Source organism: Arachis stenosperma, chromosome 5 (assembly GCF_014773155.1).
Source record: "Arachis stenosperma cultivar V10309 chromosome 5, arast.V10309.gnm1.PFL2, whole genome shotgun sequence".
NCBI lineage: Eukaryota > Viridiplantae > Streptophyta > Magnoliopsida > Fabales > Fabaceae > Arachis > Arachis stenosperma.
The window spans coordinates 33,951,432-33,970,806 of record NC_080381.1 but is presented as its reverse complement, the minus strand read 5'-3'; the positions used below and the strand labels follow the sequence as shown (position 1 = coordinate 33,970,806).

Sequence of the window (19,375 nt, the reverse complement as noted above, 5' to 3'; positions counted from 1 at the left end):
CTACATTCAAGAGCCATGTCGAGTAGTCTAGTTCTCGTATGAAACCTGCTTCTAGGAGGCTGGCCATCTGCCTGGCCACCTCCTCTGCCCTCTCCCGTGACATCTTTCTCCTCTGTTTGGCTACCGGGCGTGCTTCCGGCTTGACGGCCAGATGGTGTGACATAATTTCGGGGTCTATGCCCGGCATGTCGGCCGGTGTCCAGGCAAACAAATTCCCATTGGCCCTGATCATTTCGACCAAGGGCTCCTTCAATTCATGTGGGAGATTTCTGTTGACGAACGTGAATTTTTCCTCTGTGTCGCCGACCATGAATTTTTCCAGGTCCCCCTCTGGTTCCGGTCTGGGTTTGTCGTCTACTCTGGCGTCCAGGTCAGCTAGGAACACCCTAGACGCCTCTTTGGATTTCTTCCTTAGGGAGAGGCTGGCGTTGTCGCAAGCGACTGCCGTCTCAATGTCTCCTCTTATGGACCCTATAGATCCGTCATCGGTAACAAACTTCATGACTAGCAGCTTTGTGTTGATTATCGCTTCAACATCGTTAATCGTCTTCCTTCCCAAGATGATGTTGTAGGCGGTAGAATCTCGGAGGACCACGAACTCGGCCATCGCCGATCTTCGGCCTTGAGCTTGTCCCACTGAGACCGGCAGGGATATTACTCCATCAGGTTTGATGAAGTGGTCGCCCAACCCAATGACCCCGTGCTGGTGAGTCGACAGGTCGGCGTCCCTTAGCCCCAATGCGTCAAACACGTTGCGAAACATGATATTCGAGTCTGTCCCCGTGTCGACAAGGATTCATTTGACGAGACCGGTTCCCACTCTGGCCGTGATGACCATGGGTGGGTTTTCAGGGGCCTCGTCGAACCACTGGTCTTCTGGGCCGAAAGAAATGGAAAGGGGCTTCTTAGAGCTTCGCACCAGCGAGGAGGAGACCGCCAAGATCTTAGCATCTTTTTTGTGCGCCGATCGCGACCTTGGCGCGGCGTTTTTGGCCGTCACTACGTTTATCACGGTGAGGCCGTGATCTCTGTCTTCTGGCTCTTGTCGCCGCTTTGCCGACCGGGTTTTGCCTTCTTTGTCTTGGTCGCGATGACGCCTCCTCGGCTCCCTTATAAGATGGGAGAACTCTGTTAGTTTACCCTCCCTTATCGCTTGTTCTAGTGCCTCTTTCAGGTCAAAACAGTCCTGTGTTTGGTGACCATAGCCCTTGTGATAGTCATAATAGAAGTTCTTGTTTCCCCCCGTACGGTCCTTGAGTGGTCGAGGCTTCAGCAGGATTCCTTTCTCGGCAATTTGCTGATAAACTTCCATGATGGGAAGAGTGAGAGGAGTGTAGTTGGTGAATTCCCCGACCCCGGGGAATGGCCTGGGTGCCTTGCTCGGCGCTCCTTCCCTGGCTTGTTCTTTTTGTCTTTCTCCATTACCTTATTGCCTAGGTTGGTTGTAGCCGGAGTGCCGTTTATTGGCAGCCACGACTTGGCTGACTTCCTCGTCATTTATGTACTCCTTGGCTACCGTTTAGATCTCGTGCATCGTCCAAACTGGTTTCGTGGTAAGGTGCTTTCGAAAGTTCTCGTTGAGGAGGCCGTTCGTCAGACAAAGGCTGACCACCGAATCGGTTAGGCCGTCAATTTCCAAGCATTCGTCGTTGAACCAGTCCAGGTATTTTCTGGTCGGCTCTCCCTGTCTCTGAGTTATCCCCAGAAGGTTGATCGGGTGCTTTGCTTTTGCTATTCGTGTTGTAAATTGGGCTAGGAAGGCACGGCTGATGTCCGAAAACCCATAGATGGACCCCTGCGGGAGGCCGTTAAACCATCTGATCGCGGGTCCTGCCAGGGTCACTGGGAAGGCTCGGCACCTCACCTCGTCCCCTACTCCCTCCAGATTCATCCTTGCTTCGAAGGCTGTGAGGTGTTCCAAAGGGTCTTGGGTTCCATCGTACCTCATGTCCGTTGGTTTGTCGAAGTGTTTCGGCAACCGGACTTCGAGGATGGATCGATGGAATGGGGTGGCGCCCATTATCACGGGTCGCCGTGTCCTCTCGGACCTCTCTTCCTCGTCTTCGCGATCTCGTCCCGTGTAGCGCGTTTCCTTACCTCGGGAGTAGATGATTGTGTCATTTCGTCTTCTCGGGATGGGTGACTCTTCTCGAGTACTCTCCGCTTCCGTTCGGGATGCGGAGGCGTGTCGTAGATGACTTCGGTGGGAGACTCTCTCTCGGCTTTCAGGAGATGGAGAGTAGCTAGGATCGGTGGTTCGTCGGTCGTGCTCCTAGTCGGCCAGCTGCCGTTCCAGGTTCTGGACCCTGTGGCGTAGCTCCTGCATTATTCTGGCGCTGTCGCCGCCAGTTCCTCCGAAGGGTCGCGTCCTTTTGTGTGGTTCAGTGCGTTGTCGGGGGGGGGGGACCTTCGCCGTCGTCTTGGCGAGGCGACGGAGGCTGCCCCCTCTGCTCCGGCTCCTCGGCCTTGGTCTCCGGCGCCCGGCACGACGTCCATTTAGGCGTCCCCACAGACGGTGCCAATGTTCGGTTGTGTGGTTACCGGACGATTCGGGTGGAATATGTAGAGCTGGGGACGCTTCGATCACGATCGTGTTTGGATCCGGTCTGCCGAGCTGCCGAGCTCTCGTTGTGGAAGGAGGGGGTGTCACCTGCAAAGACACTCCGACGCTCTAGTCAGTTAGTGTGCAGGTGAGAAATGGGTTAGGTGGAATCTGCGACGTACCTTGGGGGAGGGGTAGGACCCTCCCCTTATATACTATGTCAGATGTGGGTCCCACGAGGGCAGAACCCACCTTCTTCGAAGCTTCCTTGTACAGCTGTGGTGGCCAGCTGTCCCGGACGCGTGTGCGGGTCGAATATGGGCGCATCGTCCGACCGTTCAGGTCGGGTGGTAGGTGGGTCGGGTCGGCCCAAGTCCCTTTTTGGGCCAAGCCGTAACAATATATATATATATATATATATAAGTTTTGTCGAGTTAGAGAATAAAAAATCTAACCAGAAAAATAAAAAAATATTTGAAAATAATAAAAAATAAAAAATGATCTTATTATAACTATATAATTATAAATATTATATATATGAAACTATATAAATGTTAAATTTAAAAAATAATTTTAAATTATTATTTACTTAATATTACAACAAAATAAATATGAATAAGAAAGATTAGAGGAGAGAGTCATGAGGTAGCATATATATTAAGAGTATAAAAAATTAAAGAATATATATCAATTCTATATTAGTCACTATTACATTTACACAATAATACATATACATGGTTGATACATATTATTTATTCAGTTTTTCTAAAAAAAAATAAAAAAAATAATATTTTCATGTATTATATATACTATTTTAAATAAATTTTATGTAGATAAATATTTGATAAAAAATTATATTATATAATAATATTTTTAACAGACATAATTAGTTAAATATTGAATATAATAATCTAATTTTTTATTAAGTAATATAAAATAAATTTTATTATTTTATATTTTTATGTTATAGTTTAAAATATTATTTTAATATAATTTTTAAATATTATAGAAAATTTTTTGCATAATAATTAATTTTAATGAATAAAAAATATTTATATGTTTTATATTTTTAATTACGTAAGTGTGATTAGTTTAGGTCTTACTAATATAAGTAAATATATAATGTGATAGGCATGCATTTAGAATTATATTATTTATTCTATTTTTCTAAAAAGAATCAAAAAAATAAAAAAGTTAATATTTTTATGTATTATATATAATATTTTAAAAATATTTTCATGAAAAATTATATTATATAATAATATGTTTAACAAAAGTAGTTAATTAATAAATTTTGAATATAATATTTTAATTATTTGTTAAGTAATATAAAATAAAATTTTAATTATTTTATATTTTATATTACAGTTTAAAATATTATTTTAATATAATTTTTAATATTATAAAATTTTTTGCATGATAATTAATCTTAATGAATAAAAATACTCATATATCTTGTATTTATATATTTTATATTTAATTATTTAAAAATAAAAGATTCTGTTACTATTTAAAATATTGTGTATTAAAGTATTGTCATTTCAAGCATTTAATTATGTACTAAAATATTCTGTATTTATTAGAATCCATCAATACTTTTCTTTTGTATTAACCTTTGATTTCATCTAATATAATCTAATGGTCTATATAAATGTGGTATATTCATTAAGCATATAATTGTCGTGCTCATTTTAGACATACCCTATATTATATAATCGAGTCCGTTTACGAGTCAATAAGTTGAATTTACTCAAGTTCAAACTCAACTCATTTAATATACGAGTTCAAATTCAGACTCAAGTTTAACTTACAAACTCAGCTTATCGAATTATTAATGAATTGAATTTGAGTTAGTTCACAACTATAGAAGTCAAAATAATACCTAAATTGAAACCTACTAAACTTTAATTTTTTACAAACTAAAATTGATATTACAAAAAATTCAAGAATAAATTAATTTCTCAAAATTTTTTTGAGAGGCAAATTAATGCTATAATTTTTAAATTCGAATCAGCATCCTGTAACTTTTTTGGCAATTAATTTAACTCACAAATAATAACCTAATTAACAAATCTATATATAATTTATAAAAATATTAAATCATATTTATAATTTTAATACAATTTTCTGTACAGCACAAGAGAAAATAAAATTAGTTGCTATCAAATATCTGTTTCTTTAAATATAATTTAGAAAAAGTTTAGGGGTTAGCATTTTTTTAACAATTTGGTCAGCATTTAATCATAAAAAAAAGTAAATAATCTCTTATCATTAAATATAATTTCACATCATTAAAAATATTATTAATAATCAATTGATAATTATAAAATTTAAAAAATACTGACTTTTTAACACTGCTCTATAATTTATTAATAATTATAATTTTATATATCTTATCTTATCCTTAACTATAAATAGCCTTTTAGTTTAGGTGTTTTATGTACAACAATTCTAAATTAAATGAAAACTCTGATTCTCTTCTCTCTCCCTAAGATTTTTTATTAATAAAGATACGAGGGTTTGTTTTCGGTCCACTTCCTGGTGGTCAAATTAAAAAACCGTTTTCGTTTATAAAAAGAATCCCGGGGCTGATAATTTAAACCCTAACCCGAACCCCAATTCACCGAAAACTCCAAGTGGAGGTTCTGCTACTACGTTGCAATTTGCAAGTTTAAGGTGAATTTTGAGTCCTTCTTCGTCTCCAAATTCGTTAAATCTTCTGCTTTTATTATTATCATCACTGTGATTGTTGTTATTTTTGTTCGGTTATCTGTATTCATATATTCTGCTTATTTTATTTATTTATTTTTGTTTTTTTGGTGAGTATATATTATATTCTGATTATTGCGATTGGAAAATGTATGAGTTGAAAGGGAAATCAGATGGATTTGGATGATCGTATCGTGCAATTGGAGAAAGAGAAACAAGAGACTCTGGAGCAGCACGCCAAACGGCCTTGTGTCAGAGGCAATACCTCCTCCGAAGAAGAAGATGAAGAGAAAGTTGTTGAGGATACGGCTGCCTCTGACGAAGAAGAAGATGAGGAAGAGACAGAAGATGATACTGATTCCGATTCTGATTCCGAATATGTGCCGTTTACGCCTAGACGTTTAATGACTGATGAAGAAATTCGTGAACATCGGAGGCAGGTTGCTGAAAGCAACGTAAGCCTTCTGATCTCTCACAATACATTTAGTGATTTAACTATTTTGTTCTCGTGTTCTGTGATATAATGATCTTGCTAGTTAGGGTTTCAATTTTGGCTTTCCAGGGATTCGATGTTGATTGGTTTGAAGGCATTCTACCTGGTTCAATTAAGCCCTATACCTTGACCGAAGCAAACCGCCCTCCATTGATAGATTTTTCCAAGCAAGCTTTGAAAGTCTACAATGAGAGCAATGTAAATTGGTTCTATAATGATTTTGATTCTAAGTTTAATCTATGTATGGTGATATTATGTGCTTAAATATTCTTCTAATTATATTATGCATGTGGATCTTTGCACTCTTATGCAGAATACAACTTTTATATTTGATAAGCTTATCAAATCAAATGCTCAATGTGTTGCTGGCACAATGTTCTACATTACTTTTGGGGCGCAATCTGGCAATATACATGGAACCTTTCGTGCTAGGGTCTGGAAAAAGATAATGAACGAAGGTTCGCAGGTTATGTCTTGTGAGAAGTATATTGAGGAGCATGTGTGAGTTTGTCAGGTATAAATGTTACCTGAGCTTTTGTTATGGTTTTGTTTGTGTAGACTAGTTAGATATTAAACTAGTTAGTTATATAGCACATAATCCCAATCACCTTTGGATCTTAATTTATGCCTAATGGTTTTGCCTTTTAAATATTCCGCCCAAAGTAGACATTGACTAATTCTCTATCTATCATCCATATATTGGTGAATGTTCACATCTATTGACAGAATGTGTTTAGTTTGTATGCCATTAACACTACAACATTTTTGAGCTATCGCAACATATGATATAAGTAACTTTTAAAAAGTGTTGTCTAAAATGGTCAAAAGCAACATTTAAGATTTGTTGCAAAGAAATAAAATTATTGCAACTCTTTGTTAACCAACATACTGCAAACGTTCTCTTTGATCAATTTAAGATACATGTAAAAAAGCGTTGTTTTATAAATTAAATAGACAACATTTATAGTATTTATCTATTATACTTTCTAAGAGTTGCCTTTAAATGTTTAATGAACTTCCCTTTCTAAGTGTTGTCTAAAGTTATTTCACTAGAATTTTTATTTTTATTTATTTTTTAAAATTATTCTTTTCCTCCTGACTCAACCAAAAAACAAGAAAAGAAGCACAAAAAACATCAAGCAATAATTGATTCATCACATTCCTGACTACCATTACTTAGAAACAAAACTCGAAGTCTCCAACCATATCACTTCAGAATCAAAATCCTAACCCTAACTCAATTTTCCCCTTAAACGACATTGACGCGTGTTCTGCATTCCTCTCTGCTCGTCGTCATCATGTTCATCACTGCTTAAGCTCGCGTGGTGTTCTACTTTGCTCGCGCCGTATTCTTTTGCTCACATTGCGTTCTGCTATAGTTTGGTCTGATGTGTTCTTCTACCCGCGCTGTTCTGAAACTTACTGCTCTTCTCCACCATTTTGAAATCTCTTGACTTGCGCTGCTGTTGCCGTTTCTACCTGCGCTGCCGGATCCGCCGCTGCTGTAATCCCTCTTCTCCGCCTTGCGCTGCCTGAGTCGTCTCTGGTCGTCGTCGCTGCTCGATGGTTGTTGGCGGCTCGCCAATGCATCACGTCCTTGCTGCTCTGCCTGAGCTGTCTCTGCTGTAATCCTTACTGACCACTGCAATCATGTCTCAGGTTAGGGTTTTTTCTCCTCTGTAATCTTAGGAAGCTAATTTTATTCTCAAATTGGGGAAATTGAGGAATGTGTTTAGGATGTATATATGTTCTTTGAGAGGGTGTAGTGTATGTGCTTATTGAATATGCTTTTTCAAGTCGCTAGCATATAATGCTATGCTTTGAGGTTCGAGGCCCAAATATGTTCAGAAACAACTGTATGTACTGTGTATTTTTCCTTTTCTTTCTATTTTCACTTTCATCATCATGATGTGCGTCTTTTCTGAGTTTCTTGTGCTGAATTTTCAGTGTTTTCCCTAGCTTGTGGTTAGTATGGGCAACTGCAGAAGCTTTCAGAGTTGCTGATGCTCCTGCCAAGGTTTTCTTTCTTCTGATGGAAAACAATGAGGAGATTCTTCCATTTTGCACACAGATTCTCCAGTTCCAGGCTCAGTGGTATTAATTTCTTAAATTCAAGCTATATACATATAGTGGTCTAATTTTTTTGGCAATTAACTTAATTGAACATAACTTGCATAAAAAATGTATTGCTTTTCTAATGTAACAGTATAGCTTTAAGATAACACTATTATAGTGAAGAGATTTTATGCATCTCAATAATAAAAACTAAGCTTCATTGATATATGTGCAGGTTACTTTATTAATTGTTAACAAATTTGCTTTCAACTTATGATGATATCAAAACTTGCAGACTGTCGAGGCGAAGTGTTCGATACGTCCGTGCGTCAAACTTCCTGTGTTGCTGGGACCTCCTCCACTTGTTGAGGATTGGGGGTGTGTTCCTTCATTAGAGAAGCTGGAACTTAGCTCACAGAAGTGGTCTAATTTTTTCACTTATTTTCCTATGCATATTTAGAAGTGGTCTAAATTATTAGAGTTAATTAGTGGGTTGAAGAACATGTCTCAGTTTATATAAGAACTCTTTTCATAAATATATTTAACAAAAATGTAGTGCCACTGCCACCTAAAGAGGGTTTTGTCACTCATCCTTACAAGAGCTCAAGGTAACTAATAATAATAAATAGCATCTTTGTAATTTATATATGGAAGTTAGTTAATCAAGTAGTATTGGCTGCAAATTCAAAGAAATTAAAGCACTAACTAGTTGAATTGCTGATACATGTGGCAGAGAAGTATGACAAAAAAGGCAAGAGGTATTGGGATGTCTTCTACAAGTACCAAAAGGACAAGGTATAGGGTTGTTTGTTTATTATGTTTTATTTAGTTGATACTAGGTAAAATATTATTTTTTAATTAGAATTAGTTATAAGCATTTTTGCCATTGGTTTCATTGTTTTCGGAATTATAAGCATTTCAGAGCCCAAGGGTACCTAGTTTGCACCACCATTGGTTTCATTGTTTTCGGAATTATAAGCATTTCCATTCATGTCCATTCCTGTCATGGCTTGCAAGTGAGCCTTTTATTAAAATTTAATTGGGGGATTATATTGTGCGATTCCACATGGACATTTTTATAGCATATAGTATCTGCAAAGCCTATGTGTGCAGAAAATTTAATTTCTAAGCTAGATGAGGTGATATATACTCCATTATTTCTTTCATCCATTTTGTTCCTGTAAGCATTGCCCTATTAACAATCCCCAAAGAAGAGAAGTGAGCTACAAGAAGATTTTTGTCTACTTAGGATTTTCTGTTCCAAACAAAGTACACACAATGTATAATAAAAGGATTAGCATTACTATTAAATTATCAAATCTATCCCTAGTGTTTGCTGCTTCCTTTCTCTTGCTTATGTCTTCAAAACTTCCAGCAGCAGCACACAAACAACGCCAATCCCATCTTTAGCCTTGTTGAAATCCATGATGAGTTGATGAGAATTGACTAAGGTAGGGTTCTTATTAGAAGATTTGGAATTTGGGAAGAAAAGGTAAAAAGTGTTATCACTATAAGGGTGGCATGCTAGTTTCTACTTTTGAAAATTTTGTTCTTAGACAAATCATGATGGCCTTCACTAGACTTTTGCAGAAACTATTTTTGTGTGTCATTATCTCAATTGCTATATCTCTTTGTCTCCATCTCTATGATCTCTCGTTACACAATCCAAGTACTTTCCATAGGATAAGAATTTGAGTTACTTGAGAATTTGATAAGAATTTGTATATCTATTGTTATTCTTCTAATTTGATGCCTTGGATTTATAGGTTAGTTCGCAGGAGGGTGTTGAAACAAAGAAACTTGCTTCGGATATTGCTGATATTTCCATAAAAGAAGAATCCTCAAGTTCTCCCACTACTAGTAGTAATCAAGATGGTGGTTTCTTGTGGAAGGATGGTTTTGCAAATAATGCGGACTCTATAAAGGAGGACAAAGTTGGTTCTTTGTCTTTCACCGTAACCAGTGTGATTTCACGTCAGCCGAATGAATTGAAAAGAAATCAGTTATGAGTGATGGGATGAATTCGATTCAGAGGTCTCCACAACTGAAGAGTCCTGTTGCAAAGCTGGCAGCTCGGACCAAAGTCCCTTTTGGAAAAGGATATAGTCAAATGGATTGGCTTAAGCTTACTCGGACACATCTTGACCTTGCAGGTTCTCTTAATCTATTGCCTTAGTTTTTTTATTTAAAAAGATGACTCTACTTAGTTGTAGTTTTGAATGATAAGAATACATGAAGCTTATGGTTGATGATTGTAGCTGAATTTAAAATAAGTTGCACAAAAATTATATATGAAACATCCCCTTATATATGAATGAGTCCGAGTATTATTACCTGGCTATCTTGATGTGTATGTGTGTGTATGTGATTCATAAAAGAGTGATAATGTTGCGTGAACAAATTAATGGTGATGACCAGTGAGTGGACTTGTCTGATAGTGATAGTTAACTAAAAATGCCTCTTAAGCCTTACTTCTATCCATTTGAGAGTTGTGGAGATGCTAGTACAAGATGAAGACTTACTAAAAATGTCTCCTAAGCCTTACTTCTATCCATTTGATGAACCTGAAGATGAAATTGGAGAAGATAACAGTTCAAGGCTATCCTCTAATATGTCCTCAGTTAGTGGTTCCAAAGAATAGAACTGTTCTGTTTGGACTCTGATCTGATATAAATTTGCAAGATCTGCATCTAGCTTTTTTCCTTGGCTGTCATAATGTGTATTTCTGAGGTATATGATAGAATCAATTGTTCAAGAGCTTTGTGTTTGTCACAGATTCTGCCAACAAAAATACTCATTCTACTTATTAGAGATCAAGGACAAAATTCAATATTAAGATTCCCAGTTTCTTTCAATAAATGTATTTTCCTTTGGATTCAATGCTACTAGATTAGGATTTCCTCTTGTTTTTTGCTAGCTAGGCTACCAGCGTAGTTAGTAGACGTGGTAGTTTACACAGAAGAAATTACAATTTTTGTTGTTGGATTAAAGTGGTTCAAGTATCTATCTCAAAGTTTCGTGCAATTTCGATAACAAATTTCGGGGAACTTCTAAAACCACTTTTTAATGAGGTAGCAAGAAAAGTTGCCGGATTTGGTCCTGAATGATAAGAAATCTTGTATTTATAAGAATTAAGATGGTGACTTGCTAGTTTTGCTTTAACAAATATTCTATTAGAAAAACTACAAAAAGCACTGCTCATGAATATATATATTTGTTAAGGGGAATACACAATTTAATATTAATATATAAGAAACATCCTCAGAGGTGAGGTCCTGTTACCCTTCACTCTTGTTGTTTAGAAGGAGTTTTTTAGACCTATTTATTGCTTTTATATTTATAATATTTAATATCAAAAAAAATTTTATTATAATTTTTCAGTTTTAATGATAAGTTGTTTATTTTTTTGTTGTGTATTATTTGCAGATTTAGTATATGGGACAAGTCAAGCATGGATATAAAATATGCAAGTAGATTGACATCTTTTTGATAAATATTAATTACTATTTTGTTACGACAATTATTGTTAGACAAGAATTTTATTATTTTGTTGAGAATTATTGATGAACATATATTTGAAATACTAATTGAATTTTTTAATATCTATTTTAATTAGAATTTTATTATTAGTTATTTTGTCTCTTTTATAACTTTTTTCTATTATGCACAAATTTATTTATTAATTAAAATAATTACACATGTATGAACAAAAAAATTTATTGCAAATTTAATTTTTTTTGTATTTTTATTACAAAAATAATTTTTATTTTTATCAAAAAGGCGATCCTTTTATTAGTTGTATATTTTTAATATATTAGACAATATTTGTATGGTTGCATATCCAAAACAAAAAGCAACACTTGTATATAGGTTGCAATACGTAAAAGAGTTGTATTTTATTGCAAATAGGCAACATTTTTTAGTAGTGACCAAAATACGAGAGAACACTACAAAAGTGTTGTCTCAAACACACTTTTAAAGTGTTGTTGTTTTTCAACCAAAGGCAACACTTGGTAAGTGTTGCTCTCAAAAGCGTTGCTTTTGGAACAAAAAGGTGTTGTTTTGATCTAAGGCAATGACTGCATATGCAATGCTGTCCAAAAGCGTTGCTTTAAGTCCAAAAGTGTTGCCATAAATCAAAAGAGTCTTTAAGCAATATTTTTTAAATGTTGCCTCAACCTAAAAATGTTGTAGTGTAAGACTTATAAATTAATTTTTAGTTGATGTTCCTTGATAATGTATGATTGTTGACAAATGACAAATTTGAGATGTAATGAATTCAAATATTTCATATTCTTGTTGTCCGTATTGAATTTAAGCATTTGTCATTTGTGCCCAACTTCTGATGTTGTTCTTATGGTACTTATTTGAATTGCAATAAAGAATGTCAAGGTGACAAGCATCTTCTTTAGTTTAATTTAATTTAATTATCCAGATTTGTATTTATTGTGCTTCTCTTCTGATGTTTTGTTTATTTTGGGTTAGCTAGATATATATACATACAATCCTTCTATCTTTAGTTTTTATGTCTAATCCTTTGTTATTTTGCCTTCTAATTGTTGTTGCAATTAGATAATTAGAATTGTATGTCATCTACAATTCTGTATATGATATATGAGCAGTAAAAATCCGAAAAATTAATAAATAATTAATTAATAAATTAATTATGAATCCAATAAATTAAAAAAATAAATTTTATAATTTGAAAAAGTGAAATTATTTAAAATACGAATTGGACCGGACTCGTATTGGGTCCAAGACCCAACATATATAACATAACACTCAGCTACTTGCCTTTCCCATTCAACCAATTCTGTTGAAAGGGGGCAAGGAAGGAACATAAGAACAAAACCCTATCACTGCAAATTTTCTTTTGATCATCTCTCAATCTGGAGCTTCGATCGTCAAGTTTTTCAAATTCATCTGAACAAAGTTGTAAGAAATTTGAGATTCAATATCATGATTTTTAGTTTAAGCGTATTGAGGATTTTGGTGTTTTGATGGTTTAGGGGTACTCTAGTGTGAGATATAGTTGGGTCTTGTTCATTTGCTTAGTGGGTAACGATAAGAAACTCCTATTCTTTGTGAAATTTTCAATTTTATGAAGTTAGGTGTTGAATTTGTGGATGTATATGAAATTAGGTTGAATATATGTGAAGTTGAGGTCAAATTGGTGAAATTAGAACAAAGTTGTGGTGATTGAAGCTTGTTGAGTGATTTGGAACCTTTAGATGTGGATAAGAGGAGAGGTTACGAGGTGCTCTGGGCTTGGGGAAAAAAATTGGCTAAGATATGGTTTTGGTTTCCTGTAGTTAATCTATAATGTTGCGTGAAAACTTAGGCTAGTTGTCCGTAGGATACGTTGGATTGTGTGAAACACCACGTTAAGCGTGTTGGAGACTCTTGAGACGCAAAGATCTACCTTTGGGGTATTTTGTATTTAGTTTTTTGTAAATGTATATACGTAGTATTCTCCATCTTGTACATAACGTATATTTTGTCCTTCTCAGAGGTTGAGATCGGAGAAACAGGACTTATATTTTGTCTTTTCAAAAATACTTTGGGTTATATATATGTATAAACATGCTCTGGCCGGTCTTTGCTTCGCAAGTTGAGTTTGGAGCTTGCTATTTGTACCTTTGACACTCTATATCAGATGTATATTATCCTTACATACGCTGTTATTTGTTTCTTCTACGCTTAAACGTTTTCGAGCGCGATGCGAGTCTCGCGTTCTGTTTTGCTTATCTTTTCTTTAAGGCTCCTAGTTAAATTCCTTTTCATATACGCCTATGTATGCATTTTACAATTAGAAGTCGTAATATCTCACCACCTCTGATTTACGAACTTGTTAATGGATCTAATTGAAGACTTTGGATACTTTTTTGAAGGTGAATCTACCAATCTTTAGGGGTACCATAAATCCTACCGAAGCAGATAACTGGTTCCAGGCCATGGAAAGAGTGTTGCAAGCTCAACACGTGCTGGGAGATCAATACGTGGAGTTTGCCACGTATTAATTAGTGGGAGAAGCCCAGTTTTGGTGGCAAAGAGCTCGTCGTTTACTGTAGCAACGTGATGCAGTGATAACTTAGGATGCATTTCGATTGGAGCTCTATAGAAAATAATTTTCGAGCTTGGTTAGGGCGGCTAAGGAGTTGGAATTGATGTAGTTGAAGCAGGGTTCTATGACTGTGACAAAGTATACCAATAAGTTTGAGGAGCTGTGTCAGTTTTTGAGGGTCTGCCAAGGTGCTCCGGAGGGTTATGAGGAGTAAAAGTGTATTAAATACGAGGGTGGACTTCGGAGTGATATCATGAGTGCCGTTGTGTCTATAGAGGTCCAAATCTTTTTTGAGTTGGTGAACAAGAGCAGAGTAGTGGAAGAATGCTCGAGGAAGACTAGAGACGACCGTCGTGAGTTCTCTAAGAAGAGTCAAAGACAGAGATTTCACACCGAGGAGACAAGACTTTAAGAGGAGCAGCCATGCACTACAATACCCACAAGACCGAAATGATTTTCGGAGGAATGAAAACTGTCGAGCATATGGTAGGGGAAAGCAGGCAAGGACTCGGTCAGACCAGTTGAGGTGTGATAGATGCAGGACCTACCACCCAAACAGTCTGTGCAGGGCTGGATCGGGCTTGTGTTTCAACTGTGGATTGCTAGCGCACATTTCTAAGCATTGCCCGCGCCGAGAGACTCAGGATACCGGTTGGTTGTAATAAGGTTGACGTAATTGTGAAATTGGTAACTGAATTCTAATTGCATTATATGATATTGAGACATCGTATTTATTCATAGCTATAACGGAAATGAGGAATTAGGACTAAAAGTGTCAAACTTATGACTGAACTTGATTGTACTGCATAGAGTGTTGTTGCTAGGGCTGGTGAAACCTAAAGAGATTTTTAGTTGACATAGATAAATGATCTAGTTCTTAATGGCAAACAATGAGAGGCGCGATGGAAGGGTGTGGGAGCATCAATATAGTGAAATTTCGATGAATGGGTTGCCTTGATAACCTTAGGTTTGAGTGTGAACAAAAATTGAGATGAGAACTTGAACTTTAATGTGAACTTCAACTATAGTTGATGGTATTAGGAATGAAACACTTCGTGAAAAGGGAGTCCTTATGGTTAAGGATTATCCCCACCTATTTACAAGTGATTAAATTTTGAGAAATTTTTTTTATTAAGGTGGGTAGGATGTAAAATTTAAAAAAATGATAAATAATTAATTAATAAATTAATACGAGCAAATAAGGTTAAGAAATTATAATTATAATTTGGAGAAATAAAATATTTAGAATACAAATTAAAACACTAATCTTAAAGGTTTTGGCCCAAAATTGGACAAACGGGATAAAATGAGTGAACCGAGCCTATGTTGGGCCCAAGACCCCCGTATAAAACCCCCTCTACTTAACCACTTCAGCCACACAATCAACATTTCATTAAAACATAAGTTATGCCCTAAGAGAGAAAAGAGGAGAAGAAAAGCTTTGTTATTATTCATTACCATCTTTGAAGCTCCATAACTTTTGATCTGGAGCTCCGATTGACGAGCCAATTATGATCACGTGTTTGTCTCAGAATCCTCTTCAATTCTATCTAGACATTGTGGTAAGAAACCTTGAACTCTCAGCCCATTTATCCTTTTCCTTCAATTTTGTGTTTTTGGTTTAAAGGGAAATCTTGTGATTTTGGTTCTTATGGATGCTCTAGAATGGATTCTAAGTGAGTTCCACCCCAAACTCGAGTGGATTAAAGTAAGAAAGCTCAAACCCTTCATTATCCATGGTTTTAAGTAAAGCCCTAGTATGAATGTTGAATTATTATTGTGATTAGATTGTGTAGATTAGCTTGGCTTGTTTGGAGCTAATTTTTGGTGTGGATTGGTGCGATGCTTGTGATTGGAGGAGGATTGATCAACTTTGGAGGCTTTGGTTGGAGCTTGATTCCATTTTGGTAAGGAAAATTCAAGGATGGAGAAAAACTGTCGTCATTAAGGTACGGATCTTAATTTTGCTTAGGCACCATGTAACACTATATGAAAACCTAGGTTAATTGTCCTTAGGATAATATTGAATGAATTTCGATAATGTTGTGATTAGTTGAGTGGATATGTGTGTGAGTATGTATGATTAAATTGTTGTGTGATTGCCTATAAATATAATTGATATGGAATTGGGTCGGAGGTCGTGGTAAGGTGAGGAAAGTCCCCTATATAGTAAGTGGAAGCATGTGAATTTGTGATTGAAGTAACAAGTGATGTGATTGTTATGTAATTGGTGTGTTTATGAGTTGAAATTGTCGTTGAGTTCTGTAAATGCTCATATGTGATTGGAATTGAATTAACGAGAGTGAGTTGGACAATTGGTTGTCTGAGAAAGTGTTGAGGAATGGATTGAGGAGGCTTGCTTGGAATATTTAAAGACGGTATTGGAATGGTTTTGAACCAAATTGGATTGAGGATTTGTGAAATTGCGCTTATGCAGATTTTTGTTAAGTTAGTGATTTTGTCCAACTTCGACGGACCACAACTTGGTGTTTGGAGTCTGGAATTCAATAAAATTTATCTTAAATTAAAGGTAATAAAAAAGCTTTTAAATGGTTTAAGAATGAAGGAAAACATAATTTTGTAAAGAAAGTTATGATGGATTGAAAATTGGTATTTTAAACTGAAATCTGAATATTGCAAAAAATTGAAGTCATGTGTATGCACGACTCACGAGTATGCATGAGGAGTTTTACAGAAGTGAAATGGTTTCTTTCACATACCATGCGTACGCACAAAAAGTCAAGTAATACGTACGCACAACTTTTATTTCAGAAATGAATCTTTTTTGTGAGAGTTTCGCGCGTTTGCGCAAAAAGGGGCTCGTGCGTATGCACGATTGCCTATTTTCCCAAAAATATTGTTTCAACTATTTTTGCCTATGAAGTCTGCTCTTTCACTTCTGTAACCACTGTTTAAGGTCTGATAACTCGTCTTAGGCTTGAGAATGAGTGTGAATAATTAGGAATGAATTCGATGAAGTTGAATAAGATTGGATCGGAGTATCGAAGATAATGATGGAATGATGAGAACTTATGATTAATGAACTGACGGAATACGAAATTGACTTAAGAAATGAATGATAAGACTGGTGAGGGCTTGATTGGCTGAGTTGGCAAGGTCTGGGTGTTATCCTGCTTGCATGTTGAGTTAATTTGCTTTGGCACTTGCACCGAACAAGGATAGATGTCTCATCCCACTTGTTTCGTGGTTGCGACGTAGCTGTGAGGATGATAGTGTTATCCTGCTCACGAAAAAACAAAATTGATTTCTTAATAAGCAGCTGGGCTTAAAGAACATAATAATTTATGAAACTGATTTAAGTAAATGATAATGATAAAATGTGGTTTGAGTAACTGAAGTGGTGAATAAATTAATAGTGATAAAGAAATGGAATTGATGAATATAATAATTTGTGAAATTGATTAAAAAACAATGAGTATGATTAATGTGGCAAGGACAGTAGTGAATTCCGCTTACGCACTGAGCTGAGTTATACCATATTTAGGATGGTGGTTAATCTCGCTTGTTCGTGATTTTCTGGGTAAGGATAGTGGTTAATTCCGCTTGCGCATTGAATGTTGTGATCTGGATAAGGACTGTTGGTTAATCCCACTTGTTCGAGATACCCGGTAAGGACGGTTGGTTAATCTTGTTTGCTCCACCCCTAAATAACCCACTGACTGATGGAAGAAGCTACTCAGTAAAAAAATCACTCTCATCTCTTTCAAGTTTAATTCTACCAATTTTTGTTAATTTTTATTTTGTAAAATTTCTAAAATACTATTATTATCTATTCCTTACGATGGAAAAATAGTATATGATCAAATGGATCTATTACTTTTAGTTCTGCCCAACCAATCTTTACATATAGGCCTCTCGAAATGAGATGTCTAATAATGTTGAAAAATTTTCCAGTGCATGCCATTGGTCAACATCACATAAAAAGAGTAAAAAAAATCTATTATAAATATTCAATGGAAAAAATCTATTATAAATATTCTAATGGAAGTATGTGACACTTTATTTTACAAAAGGTATAATGTTATTATTCATAGTATTTATTTGATTATTTTTTATTATTTTATGTTTCATAGATGGTACTACTAATATTTTATTATGTTTAAGGTATAATTTTATGTTGTTCTAATAAAATTTTGTGTGAATTAGGTATCAGTTACATAATGATGAGGACATACGTCTAATAAGGGATTAGCACAATCGTTAGACAAATGTACATCTTTTGGAGTTACTTGTTTTTCTTGTCGACTTGCGTGGAGCAAGTTCTATAAATATTGGTGATGATATCCCCTTAAGTTGAGGCAAATAGAACAATTATTAGAAGGTTGATGGTTGACCTAAACAAGTCACCTGATGATAGTCAAGAAGGACTCTAGTGATGTGATGATGCTGGCAAATTTTTAAAGCCATGAAGGATCTGTAAACCCCGTTAAATTAGTAGATAATTAGTCAACAAATTAGTTTTTAATAAGAAAGATTAGAAATGTGAATATTATATCAAATTAGGATAAAGCTCATTAAAACGAGAATTTTGACACTAATTTCAAAGAAATCGGTCCAAGATTGGACTAAACAGACCGAATCGGTTGAACCGGGCCCAACCGGCCAGCATTTAAGTGAATCCAAACCCTCTTCTCTTCCCCAATTCAACGCTGCTTCTAGTGAAAGCCAATAGGGGAAGGAGAAACGAAAATTCCCCTAACCCTTACGTCAACTTCCAATCCACGTTTCTCCTCTGTCCGAGCTCCGATCGCTGCATCGTTTGCGGCCACGTAACCACCGCGTCGAGCTTTACGTTTCTACTGGAATAATTTCATAGGTAAGCCACTAATCACTCTTAGCCACTCCTTTCCCCCAATATTCATTAAGTAGAGGTATTGAATTTCCTTACTCTTTGATGTTTTAGGATCCAATTAGCTTGAGAAAAACGTTCACTCTTGCTTATGTGAAGCTTGGATAAGGAGAGGATATAATAATTCTATCTAAATATTTTGAATTTGTGATTTTGCAATTAAATTGGGTATATATGTGTTATGAATGTGTATTAGGTTGAGAATAAATAATTGGAGCTTAAAAGTCTGAATATTGGAACTTGGAGGAAACTGAGCCTAGAGTTTATTGAGTTTTGAGGAGCTGTGTTTGTTTTAATTAAATTGCCTTGATCATTACGTGAGAATCGGCTAAGGTATACTTTAGGTTTCTTGCATTTAATATGTAAGGTTCTGTGAAAACTTAGGCTAGACGACCTTAGGATAGGCTGGAACGAATGTGTATATAATTATTGCTTACATCTTGTTAAATAGTTTATTTGGTTTGGTGTTTGTGTGAATTGAATAGCTTGATAATAATGGATTTGAGAATGTAAGTTTATAGTTGATAATGATTGATGAATTAGTGATGTTTTGGTGAATTTATTGATGATTTGGACTATGATTATGGTGGTGATTGCTATGGTAATGAAAAAGGGTATATAGTGTTGATTTGGTAGGTTTGG

The 19,375-nt window shown here is 35.8% G+C and overlaps 2 protein-coding genes and 1 pseudogene across 4 annotated transcripts; 2 read left to right on the top strand and 1 right to left on the bottom strand.

Moving 5' to 3' along the window:
- Nucleotides 1-1,519: 1,519 nt before the first annotated feature.
- LOC130980681 (uncharacterized) lies at nucleotides 1,520-2,020 on the bottom strand. The gene has a single exon (XM_057904336.1). It carries the CDS (start codon nucleotides 2,018-2,020, stop codon nucleotides 1,520-1,522), a length of 501 nt encoding a protein of 166 aa, XP_057760319.1.
- Nucleotides 2,021-4,996: 2,976 nt separating this feature from the next.
- LOC130981680 (uncharacterized) lies at nucleotides 4,997-8,594 on the top strand. 3 transcript variants are annotated; one of them, XR_009086974.1, is made up of 7 exons: nucleotides 4,997-5,218; nucleotides 5,416-5,706; nucleotides 5,814-5,942; nucleotides 6,058-6,258; nucleotides 7,062-7,403; nucleotides 7,692-7,838; nucleotides 8,095-8,594. XR_009086974.1 is itself a non-coding variant. In XM_057905317.1 (4 exons), the coding sequence occupies exons 2-4, from the start codon at nucleotides 5,425-5,427 to the stop codon at nucleotides 6,247-6,249; spliced, it is 603 nt and encodes a 200-aa protein (XP_057761300.1). In that variant the 5' UTR covers nucleotides 4,997-5,218; nucleotides 5,416-5,424; the 3' UTR covers nucleotides 6,250-6,463. The 3 variants fall into 3 exon arrangements, 1 of the variants encoding a protein (XP_057761300.1); XR_009086975.1 differs by lacking the exon at nucleotides 7,062-7,403; XM_057905317.1 differs by lacking the exons at nucleotides 7,062-7,403; nucleotides 7,692-7,838; nucleotides 8,095-8,594 and having other exon boundaries at nucleotides 6,058-6,463.
- LOC130980680 (uncharacterized) lies at nucleotides 7,308-11,432 on the top strand (annotated as a pseudogene).
- The last annotated feature ends 7,943 nt before the right edge of the window (nucleotides 11,433-19,375 follow it).

Coding starts and splice junctions, on each gene's coding strand:
- LOC130980681 (XM_057904336.1), bottom strand. CDS start 2,020: ATGGGCGCCACCCCATTCCATCGATCCATCCTCGAAGTCCGGTTGCCG.
- LOC130981680 (XM_057905317.1), top strand. CDS start 5,425: ATGGATTTGGATGATCGTATCGTGCAATTGGAGAAAGAGAAACAAGAG. Junction 5,707..5,813: donor GGCAGGTTGCTGAAAGCAAC/GTAAGCCTTCTG, acceptor TTGGCTTTCCAG/GGATTCGATGTTGATTGGTT. Junction 5,943..6,057: donor AAGTCTACAATGAGAGCAAT/GTAAATTGGTTC, acceptor ACTCTTATGCAG/AATACAACTTTTATATTTGA.